This window comes from Erithacus rubecula (assembly GCF_903797595.1).
Source record: "Erithacus rubecula genome assembly, contig: scaffold_101_arrow_ctg1, whole genome shotgun sequence".
Taxonomy (NCBI): domain Eukaryota; kingdom Metazoa; phylum Chordata; class Aves; order Passeriformes; family Muscicapidae; genus Erithacus; species Erithacus rubecula.
In genome coordinates, this window is record NW_027636395.1 from 182787 (window position 1) to 194790 (window position 12004).

The following is a 12004-nucleotide window of genomic DNA, read 5'->3' on the forward strand; positions in this document are numbered from 1 at the left end:
TCCATCCCGCACCCTCATCGCGGGTCCCAGCTCTATCCCGCACCCTCCTCATCGCGGGTCCCGGCTCCATCCCGCACCCTCCTCATCGCAGGTCCCGGCTCCATCCCGGGATCCCGCATCGCGGGGGCGCGGCCGGGGCGGGGCGGGCCCGGGGTGTGTCCAGCGGCACCGCCCCCGGGATCCGCGCGGGGCGGGCGGGCAGGGCAGCAGGAGGAGGAGGAGGAGGAGGAGGAAGGCAGAGAGGAGAAAGAGGGGGAGGAGAGGAGGCGGCGGGACGCGGCTGTGAGGCGGCGGGCGGGCCATGCTGGAGGCGCGGCGGCACCTGGCGGGCGCGCAGAGCGGGCGGGCGGCGGGACGGGCTCCGCGCCGCGCGTAGGGCGGTGGCGGCGGAGCGGCGGCGGCTGCGCTCGGCCGGGGAGACGCCGGGAGGGAGCTGCGCATCCGAGCCGCGCCTCGCATCGCCTCGCCGGGCGGAGGCACCGCCAGCGCCCGCCGCTCGCATCCCTCGGCTGAGGCGGAGGAGAGCAGGAGAAGGAGAAGGAGGAGGAGGAGGAGGAGGAGGAGGATGAGCCGCGCGGTGCTGGCCTGGCTGGCGCTCTGCGGGAGCCTGGCGGCGCCGCGCCCCGCCCGAGGTGAGGGGACAGCGGGGACGGAGCGGGGATGGGGTCGGGGTCGCGCCGGAGCTCCCGCAAAGTCGGAGTCCAAGTGCGCGGGGGAGAGGGGAGGTGGCTTTCAACAGAGTGCTCTCCTTTTCTCTTTATGGGTAAAGAAAGAAAGAAAAAAAAAAATAATACTTATTTGTGCATTTGAAATATGATCCAGCCTCAGACACATTCTGTTTTGAAACTGTGCTTAATTAGAGGGGAAATAAATGCCGTGAGAGCTTAAATGTAATCCAGATGAGCGGCTGGGAAGATTTAATATCCGCAGAGCTGTTCCCACCGCTTTTGCCTTCTTTCCCCCAGCCCTCCCCAGCCACCCGTCTTCACTGTAATTTGGAGGCTGCTAGCTCCGAGCCGGAGACCCAGCAAAACGCGGAGCAGTTTGCAAACACGTTCGGGATCTTGAGCATCTCGGCAGCAGCCAGCAGTTCTTACCAGGCGATCCTTTCGCTGCCTCCCCCTAATTAGGTCTTCTCCATCCTAAAACACCTTCTCGATGTCTCACCCTCCTCCAAAACGACCAAACAAACCCCTACCCAAACCAAAAACCCTCCCGAAAAAGAAAACGCCAGCGCTACCCCGGGGAGACAACTTTAGGTCTCTTGGGAGTTCTCTTTATTATTTACATTAACCAGCTCTTGCAGGCTTGCAGGGGGGTTTCCTCTCCTGGCGTTGGAAAGTTGTAGGAGCTCCTCGAGCGAGGAGATGATGTGTGGGGGAGTGGGCAGCAGACAGCTCGGGGGCTGCCCGGGGCGGTGGGCGATCGCTCTCTGCCCGTCCCGTCGCATCCTGCCGGCGCTGGGCTCGGCTCCGGCATCCCCGTGGGTCCCCTGCTCTTGCCCGCAGCCCCCCCGAGGACTCTCCTGGTCCTCTGCGAGCTCCGAGCATCCTCCTGTGCCGCGGATGTTCTGTCTCTGTGTGATCCCACCCGCCCCTCCATCCTCCTGCTCGGTACAACAACCGGTGTCCTAATGAGTACCAGAATATTCCCGCTGACTTTTAGACCCGTTCCCCTCGTTATTAACTTTTTTTTTTTTTTTTTTTTTTCCCCCGAGGTTTCAAAATGTATCGGTTAAAAACTGAATATTTTATTAGCCCTTAAATTATTCAGCACGGTGGCTTCTCAAAATCCGGTAGCATTCACACAGTTGCAGTGAGCATGTGATAGCTTATGCAATATGTCCTTGTACCTGCAGCTTATTCCCCAAAGTCTCTGTTTTAAGCAGAAGATAACTGTATCTGCCATAAAACCTGGACTTGTCGCGAGTGCTTTGCACTGGGCTTCTTTGGAACTTCTGATAGCTCACATCTGTGATGTTTTCTCATTAAAGTCTGCAGTTTTGCCATGCTTTCAGGTAACTTCAGAACAGAGAGAACTTAATAGGTTTTCTAGCAGAAGTGAGATAGGAAGGAAAAAAAATCCATTTTCTCTGTGATTGCTTAAGCTGTGATTGTTCAGTTAAAGGCTTGTCCTTGGCTCCCAAAAAGAAACAGAAGAAAATTATACTGAGTCTTTTTTTTTTTTGTGCTGAAACGGAGCAAAATGCTGCTTGACAAGTCTGATATAGTGGGTTAATTTTGGTGGCTGTCATAACATTTACTTTTAATAGATTCCCCTCAAAGTTGCAATGACTCTAAGCACTGTGAGTAACCAAAACTCTTTCCAAAGCAGGCTTTGAACAGTGCAGAACTTGTCTCAACACCACTCACTATGAGTCCATACCCATAATGGTGTAGATTGAAAAGCAGTGGGGATAAATTCCAAGTGCAGATGATGACAGTTGAGTCATACACTTCATTACTGACCTGCGTTTCAAGCCTACTCTTTAAAAAAAAAGATGACTGCTTTTCTTGTTGGAGCTTTGCAAAGTAATGGTGGAGGTCAAAAAATCCTGTTTATTCATGATAAAAAACCCCCACATTTTGCTTTTTGTGTTTGGAAGAAATGCATAGTATGTCAGCAAATTTGGGGTGGGGTTCTTTCTGGTTTTTTTTGCTGTTGTTGTTGGTTTTAAGGGAGAGAGAAGGGTGAGAAAAGATGGAAAGATAGCAATGGATGAAAGAGTCATCTCAATGGGAGACTGTCATTTTCTTCCTCCTGGCCAGTCTGATGAATTTGCAATCTCATGCACTGTAACAGGAGCCTGGTCTTCAGAGATGTGTTTATATGCAAGTACATGATGAAACCAGCCTTCAAGGGTGCAGTGACTTCCAGCCCTTAGTTTGCAAGAAAGATGCAGGTGCATTTTTAATAAGCAATGTCCTTTTATACATATTTAAAAACTGCTGTAAGCTTTTACATTTGCTGCTGTTGCTCTTCCTTGGTCAAATTTGAATGCCAGGCACTCTGGTGCTTTACTGTGAGTGGACAGCCAGTAACTACCAAAGTGACTACAGAGACTACAAGAGATTATTTCAGGAGGAAGAAACACAGTGCATCCCACCTGCAGTAATACAGGTTCATGAGTACCACTGTGTATTTTCTGTAGGGGTAAAAAAGCCAACAGCTTTAAGAGCAGTCAGTGAAGGTTGGGATCAGATGAAAGCAAAGCATGATTTAAAAGTGGTGGCTGATTTGGTTCTGAGATACACCTCTGGCCATAGTGTAAGCTGATCAAAACAGTAACAGGACTGTAGGTGCACAGCAGATCAGTGCATCCCACATCTTCATGATAAACATTTTTGCAACAGGACCTTCTGGAAAATTGCCATTTGAGTTGTTACAGTGAAGCTGCTCCCTGGGTTGTATAACGCTTCTCCACTTAGCTGTCCGCTGAGTTTGTATGTGTGGTTTGCCTAAAAATGATATTGGCATTGCTGAAAACAGGCAAGTCTAATTCTTTATTTTATGACCCTGTCTTATCAGCCTGAGCGAAAAACTCTGGAACTTTGAAGGAAGTGTTTCAAAGATGTTGCTTTTTCTCCATTACAGTGGGGACTTTCACTATCTCTGAGGCTTAGAAGTTTCTATAAAGACCCTTTCTGCAGCTGGAATCAGCTGCAAGGAGCAAAAGTGCTGAGAAACAAGAGAGGTAAACTGTAGCTTTATTCTCACATATCTATACTGAAAAGCTGAAAAGATCACAGAGGCTTTTAAAGACCAAGATTCTTCTGTTTTGCTGAATGCCTTTGCATCTTTGGACAGCATCTGCTTCTGTACAAAGTGCTGACAGTGTGACCCTGCATAATGATTTTCACTGTTCTTTCAACAAATTACATTTGTATTCAAATTGATTTTCCATGACTGCTCGTATAGCCTCCAGAAAGCATATAGTGGATATACTGTTGTACTCTGTACGTGTCTGGTCAGCCTAGGACAAAATTTGATGTCAAGCCATGCATTATTATAACTGGAATTAATCGTTCTGGTAGTATTACTTTTTTTTTTTTTTTTTTTTTTTTTTTTTTTTTTTTTTTTTTTTTTTTTCTCATGTGCCCAGTCTCCTATTTCACTGCCCTTTATGTCCTTATCCTTTGTGTCTCTTTTCAAAGGATATACTTCATACAAGGTTGTGTATCAGTGGCACCATATCTTCCCTCCACCACATCTTGTCAATTATCATCCAGCTGAAAATCAAGGAAATTATCCACTCTGGCAGTTTTTTTCAAAAGTAACTTTTAATTAAGATTTTTATGCTTTAAATTAGCTGTTTGTGCAGTACATGTCTCTACAACAGCAGTAACAAACTCACAGCCTGTTACCCTTTCAGCCTAAGTGAAGCTGCTGGGGGAAACTGTGTTTAAGAAGCTGCAAGAATCAGAGATAAATCCCTGCTATTCTCAAATTTACTGTGAGTCACATAGGATTTGGTGTATTACTGTTTTCATCTTAGTCTTAAAAGTCTCAAAATTAGGTAAGCCGCAGAACCAGGATTCCTGAAAATCTAAAGGATGGTTGGTGCTGTGTTACAAGTGAGATTAGATTTGATTAGATGATGAAAAAATTGTCCCCTGTGAGGGTGGGCAGGGCTGGCACAGGGTGCCCAAAGCAGCTGTGGCTGCCCCTGGATCCCTGGAAGTGTCCAAGGACAGGTTGGATATTGGGGCTGGGAGCAGCCTGGGACAGTGGGAGGTGTCCTGCCATGGATGGGGTGGCACTCTGTTGAGTTTGAACAAATATGGGTTGAACTACAAACAAGTATTAACTTAAATTTCAGAACAGGCTCACAGACAAAATAGCGAAGTCTTAGTTGGATGATGAGTTAGAAAAGATGAGTCAAAAGATTCAAGTCCAAAGAAGGGTTGTAAGAATATTGACATCTGCAAAATTAAAACCTCTGGAAAAATATTAGAGGACCAAAACACATTTTGCATATAAAGTTCAGGAGACAACCTGGGGGAAAGGCAAAATTCACTGTGTTAAGTCAGTGTGAGGAATAACAGGTCTAACTTTCCTTTTTTACAGGAAACTTGGATCTTATGTTTGAGGGAGAACAACTCACTGTGTGTAGTGACAGCAGGGTATGGCTGATTTTCTAACAATCTATGGGTTAGAACAGCTTTTTTGCCATTCATACTGCAGGAACAGAGCAAGGATCTGTCCAGACTCAGTGTGTGCAGTGTGGGTCTGTGTGCTCTGGAGGAGGGATTGAATGAGCAGCTGTGACCCAGGAATCTGGAGGCACAGGACCTGCCCCACACCTTTGTGCTTTGAGGTTTTATCAAGTCTCAGTCTTGCTGCTGAGGGAATATACTTAACATATTTGTGGGTTTTTTATTCATTTGTTTGTGTGGGTTTTTTTTTTCTTCCCTCTAATCAGCAAGCTGTGTTACCTTTCATCACAGCAGGGGTGTTCTTCTATTTTAAGTTCCGAAAGCTGAGAAATGAAGCAGACCATGATTATCTAATAAAGTCTCTAGCTAATAACTGCATGTGAGTTATCATGTGAAACACACATAAAAATATGTTAATTTTATATAATGTATAGCAGCAAGATGCAAACATACTGTACTTTGGGTATAATTTGGATATATCTACACTCTAAAGAATGTATGGAGGAATTGCTGCCACGTATGTGCCTCACATCTGGTCTGATATTTAGAAGTTTAGGAAATGTTAGATAAGACCCAATCTTCCTATGAATTCTTGATGCACAGCTCTGTATTTGAAGTAGAAATTTTTATATGCAAAAAAAGCACTGCCTAGGATTTTGTATTTTTCTGAGAATATTGATAGTATTCCTCACTCCACGCACCTAAAACTTTTTACTAAGGGGTTGTTTGTGGGCAAAAGAGGGTTTTATGACTTCCATATAAAAGGCTTGTGTCTATAAGACTTACATATTATGACTTATATATATCTGTGGTGAAGTTGTTTAAAAATGGACAAGTAAATACTGACACGACCACAGAATATGCTGATTTGGGATATATAATCTTCTTCATACACTTACCAGGCCCTCAAGTGAGACTGACAGACAGTTTCTAGGGTCCTCCTCCTTCTTGAAAAGTGGGACAATATTTTCCATCTCTCAGTCATCTGGGACTTCTCTGGACTCCAATGACCACTCAAAAAATCATCAAGAGATGTTTTGTGTTGGCATCAGCATCTCTTTGAGGATTCTTGGCTGAATCCCATCGGGCCCCATAGATTTGTAGGGTTCCAGCTGGAGCAGCAGACTGGGATTAGCAGGGAACCCCCCACTAATGATGATGTGATGATTGTCACAGTCATGGTTCTATATCTCAGGGCACTGGGACTCCCTTGATCCATCCAAAGGAGGAGGCAAAGGATGCACTGAACACCTCAGCCTTGTCCCTGTCCCTGTCTGTGAGGTGACCATCCTCAACCTGGAATGGCCCAGTGGCATTTTTGCACTGCCTACTGCCATTATTTTATCCAAAAGCTCTTTTTACCGTCCCCCCACAGTTCTGGCAGCCCCAGCTCCATCTGAGCTTTTGATTTTTCCACATGAATTTCCTCCCTCCACTGACAACAGCATCTCCATGTTCTTCCCATGTCACCTGGCCCTGCTCACACTGCTCACACACCTTCCTTTATTGCCTTATTTCCAAGAGAATATTCCTGTTCAGCCAAGGCCATCCTTCTGCCTGTGCTGTTTAAGTGGAGAATCCTGGATTATCTCAGCTCTCCCAACTGCAGCAGCAGAACGACAGGTTCTGGGTTTTAGGATTTAAAGCAGCAAGCTGAAGTGCACAGATGACAGCAGGGAGGAGCAGCAGATGGATAAGGAGGCTCAAGAAGATCAGCACTCCTTCAGCAGAGCCAGGGCAGGAGCTTGGCACATCCCAGCAGGAATCTGATGGTGGGAGAGGAAAATGTGCCTCAGATTTTTGGGTTGTTCATGACCCTGGAGGCTGCAGGGGCAGGGAGGGGAGCTAAGCCTCCCCCAGAGGAGGTGGGAGGTTGGGTGTGGGATTTCTCAAGGGGCTGAGGGTCACCTGGGAGAGGTGAACACCCTGCTCACCTCGGTCAGGTGGTGTGTGGGAGAGTGGGGTCAGATAGAGAGGCATAATCCCAAAATGCTCTATCAGAATATTTCAATTCTGTTCACGCAGTAGTTTAACCCTTGAGCAGCCTCACTCTGGAGTGTGGCTTGCAAACCTGGGACAGCACAAGCTCAGGTTAAGTTAAGGCTCTTAAATTCTTCACACTATGGATTTGAACCCCACAGTTTCAAATTTTCGATTTTGGTGAAAAGCAGGGCATTTTCTCAGTGTTTTGCAAATAATCATCTCTCCTTCTTCCTCCCCCTCACCTTTTGTGACTATTTTTTTCCTTGATTATTTTCAATTCTAAACAACACAAGGTATTTATTTATGCATAGTCAGATTATGGTCCTACTCTAGGATAAAGATACAATTTAGACATAGAATGCTCTTTATCCATGTCTTTGAGTACTCCCATAGCAGTAACTTTTTGAGAAGCCAAAAAAAAAGCCCCAAACCAAACGTGAAAGAGATGACTGCATTGCTAATTTTTAGCTGCAGCTATTTTATTTCTAGAGCTTCTGTGTAGGGAGGCTGAAAAAAAAAATAAAATCTCTGCAAAAACTGCTTTTTCCCCTATCATTGTCAAGATGCTGTGTCAACCTGCATAATTATGGAGAGCTGTGACAGCAGAGCATAAATAACAGTAATTTCTGGCATCTGATTACCCATGTCTTTGGTTTCTGCAACAGTGAAGCTACAACAGATCACACAAGTAACACTTACAGATAAGACTTGCATGTGCCTAGAAGAGGAAAAAATAGGAATAGGAAAAAAAAAATTAGATTTATTTTATGTTTAGCATTTGTTTGCATCTTTCAGTCTGTCTCTCCCTCATGCAGGAGAGCTTCTACCATTGCTGGTGTCATTGCACACAACCAGCCCCTGAAATCCAAGTTTCCTTCCTGATTACTCTGTATTACAGTTCTTTTGACCATTCTGCTTTAATTTGTTTGCAAGTGTTCTTTCCTTTGGTTTTTCTTTTTTTTTTTTTTTACTCCTTTTCCAGCTCAGGCTTTTGAAGTAGAGATGGAGAAACTATTACTTGCAATGTAACTTGTCAGATTCCTTGCTTGTGTGAGGAATTGCATGGGATTGCTTTGCAAGGTCTTTTCTAGGTTAAAAACTAAGGCCCACTAGCTGATTGCTTTCAGATACCATTCCAGAACTATTTTAAAACCATGCAGTGCTATTTATTTGAACAATTTTAAGGGGAGATTAGCTTGATACTGTGAATAATGTACAGTGTGGATGGGGAAATGATGTGCTGTTGTCATGGGAGGTGGCTGAAATGACCTAGTAGCTCCTTTCCCTGGTGCATGCTGTATGTGTTCCTTTAATGATGCTTCTGTGTAATTTCTTTAATGTCTTTTTTTATGCTTTACCTTCAGACCTTGTACAGAATGTTGCACTCCCTACAGAAAGCCCTTCAGGATAAAGATCAACCTCTTTGATAATGACTTTCATTTTTCTTGGGTGTGATCAAGCCCATCCTATTCTGACACCTTGCCTTTCTTCACCAGGCTTCTCTTCAACCTGGTATCCTTATTCAGGGAGATTAATTCTTTCAGAAATTTCTCTTAGAAATGCTGCATTTTTGTACTGTGGCACAGTTACAGGAATGCTCTGATTCCTTCCTAGGGTGGTGTTACTTAACCTTAAACTCTACTCTAAATGTGGTTCTTCTGGTTCAGTCTATCACCAAAGTAATAAGAAAAAAAAAGAAAAAAGATAATTGAAGCAATGTCAGTCATAGCTGGGAATGTAGTGTCAGATGTATCCTTTCTTTGTGAAATCCATCAGGGAAGAAAAAAATCAAAGCAACATTCTGAACAGGAGCTTGGAAATCAGCTGGAATAAAGTGTGATTGACTATATATATTGACTTAATGTTAATACCACATCTATATTGGTTCACACAGCAGGAGCAGTGATTGCTCTAGCATGCCTCAATATCTTTCAGTAGAGATGAATAATTACATAAAAGTGTGCATTTGAAAGCATTTTATTATGGAATAATAGAATGGTTTGGGTTGGAAGGGACCCCAAAGCTCATCCAGTGTCACCCATCCATGGCAGGGACCCCTCCCAGTGTCCCCAGTGTCCAGCCTGGCCTTGGGCACTGCAGGGATCCAGGGGCAGCCACAGCTGCCCTGGGCACCCTCACAGGGAAGAATCTCCTCCTAATAATTAATCTAAACCTACTCTCTGTCAGCTTGAAGCCAAAATGCTGAGTATGAGTAAAAGCAGAGCACTGAAAGGTGCAGCTCTGACTTTTGGGTCAGCAGTTTGGTCAAGGAGGGGTGAAAAAAGTATCTGGTCTGTAGGAAACTTCCTGAGTCCCCAAATTTTTTTATTTTTATTTTTTTTTCTGCAAGACAAAGCTGAGACAAGCAACTCTGTGAGATTTGATAGTTTGGCCAAAGCCTATCAAATTTCTCTTCCAGTAGCTTTTCCCTAATTCCGGCACTAGTCTTATGCAGAACAGTAAAGTTGTAAAAAATTCTAGAAAAAAGGTGGTTTGCCTTCTTGTGATGGCTTAAGGCAGGAGCAGAACAGTCCCAGTGATGGTGCAAGGAAGGGAGAGGGGGACAAGGAGGGAGGAACAAGTGACACAAGCAGGGATGCTGAACACTGGCTGTGCCCTCAGCTGGTTCCTTCATAGTTTTATCAGTGTCAGTTTTACACATTTTTTTTGCCAAGAAACGCATTTCTGCACCAACCCTAAGGCACAGGGTGGCAGATTTCCCCCTGCCTCGAGTACAGCTGGGTGTTTCCCTCAGTGGGAATGTGCAGAAGTCAGATCCATGAGCATCCCTTGCATTCCTGTCTTGGCATGGATGAAGGCAGAGGAGGAAATCCCACATTTCCCTGGCCATCTCACCATCCCTGGGGGAGATCCTGATTTGATTAACTAGTCTATCCCAGGAGGCTGTTTTGTTGAGGACAAATTGGGTTGGTTTATTTCCTTCCCTAATTATTTTGTTGCAAATATTTATCTTGTGGATAAAGATCACTCTTGGGCCACGCAGAGCAGGTGAGGCTCTAAAACTCCCCACGTGCTCTCAGTGCAGACAGGAGAAGCTGCTTGCCTTAGAAATCCTGCTCTGGCTTGATTCCAGGCAAGAAATCTGTTTTAAAACTAGCAGGGAGTCGATGTGGTTCTGCCTCCTTCATTCAGACCAGCTGAAGGGTGAGCAGGAAGAAAGAAAGACAAAATGGTTAAAATCATTGTGTGCTTCAGGAGAAAAAGGAGAAAACTCTTCAAAATGTCTGGGACTAGTGACTGACTAATTTTGACCAATTAGCCTGCTGCTTGATTGTTTGGGGTTTTTGATAAACAAATTCCTGAGGTTTTGTGGGGTTTTAAAAAAATTCCCGTAGACAGTAATAAACAATTAAAAATCAGTACATTGGTTTCTTCTCCAGTTGAATTCTGGCTAAAGCATTATATTTGCAGAAAAAATATGAAGAGAATTTTAAATTCTTTCTAAACATTTCCTTTGGAGGCTGAGGAGGGAAGGAGAAACATCCCAAAACTCTACCCCAGCTTCACTGGAATAAAAATCACTGGTATGTAATTTTTTTTTTTTTTTTAATCTAGAGGAGCACCATTTGCAGAGCTGAAGAATTGTAAAAACCTATACTTTTAATAATTTCTGAGTTTCAGAAAGCCACACTTTCACTCTGTTAATGCTCTAATAATAATCATGAAGTCTTGTGCTAGCATCTTTCACAGCAATCTTTTTTTTCCTTATGTCACATCAAGCTTTTTTCCTGTCATTGCCACCCATCTCTTATCCTTGACATGTCTGTACCTTCCATCTCTGAAGTCTGAAAACAAAGGTCGATACATCAAGTAGAAAAAGGCATCTGCTTTTAAGAGAAATGATGAGTTTTGATGACTTGTGCTTGATAAAAGCCCTGTTTCAGTTCTCCTGTAGTGCCAACTCCAGCATTGCAGCCACAGCAGCTGCTTGAATATCCATCTCATTTTGTGGAAATATTTTCCCAAAGAGTTTCAGGGATCTCACAAACATGGAATCATCTGGAAATGCTGTTTCAGGAGAGCTCTCAGTTAATGTCATTCTGTGTTATTCTCACTTTATTACCGTGCAGGCAGGAGATTCTCATTTATTTTTCATTTTCAAAATGAGGTGCAAGAAGCTTTTCAATTGAAATTGAAAATGCCTGGCCTGTTTACAACATGGTATATATATCTTGTAACAGTTGGGCTAATTTTGAAAAGCCTTTTATGTAGGGTCTCTGACCAAATTTTCTGTAGGAAAAGCAGCTGTGGAAAGAGCCTGGCTTTGTTCTGCCCCATTTTTCTGTTAAGATACAGAAGTGAGATTACTGAAGATTCTAGAGATATTACATATGTTCTTTGAAAAAGTCCAACATAAAAGACACAAAATTGCTGTTCCAGTAGATTACAGGCTAGAGTGTGTATCTGTTGAAATTTGCCTTATGGAAGGTGCTCCTTCAAAGTTGATGTAGTTTAAAAAAACAAAATACCATCTTGTTTTTCCTCCTACCCTTCTTGAATCACCCCTGCTCTTTGGCATCACCCAGGCTTTGTGCTCTGGGGAGCAGCCTGAAGGGTGGGCATCATTCCACCAGTGGCTGATGAATTCCTGTTCCTTCTCTCTGGGTGAAAAGGGAGAGTATTTAGTCTTGATGCTCTTTAAGGAATAACAGACCCCATATTCTCCTTCTGGAAATGAGAAATTTGAAGAAACCACATCCCTTTGGAGTTTGTGGTGCCAGTGCTGTTCTTGGGGCTGCACAGGTGTGTCCCCACATGGTCTGGTTGAAAATTGGCAGGAATTCTGCAAGAATGGATTAGCTGGGGAGGAGGGTTTGTTTCTGTACTGCCACGCAAATAATTTT

The 12004-nt window shown here is 44.1% G+C and overlaps 1 protein-coding gene across 2 annotated transcripts in view; it reads left to right on the forward strand.

Moving 5' to 3' along the window:
• Positions 1 to 258: 258 nt before the first annotated feature.
• Positions 259 to 12004, forward strand: part of EDIL3 (EGF like repeats and discoidin domains 3) — a 227292-nt gene continuing 215546 nt past the window's right edge. For both annotated transcript variants that reach the window (XM_079331767.1, XM_079331768.1), the window contains exon 1: positions 259 to 632. In XM_079331767.1, coding sequence (XP_079187893.1) covers positions 566 to 632 — 67 coding nt within the window. In that variant the 5' untranslated portion in view covers positions 259 to 565. The remainder of the gene's footprint in view (positions 633 to 12004) is intronic.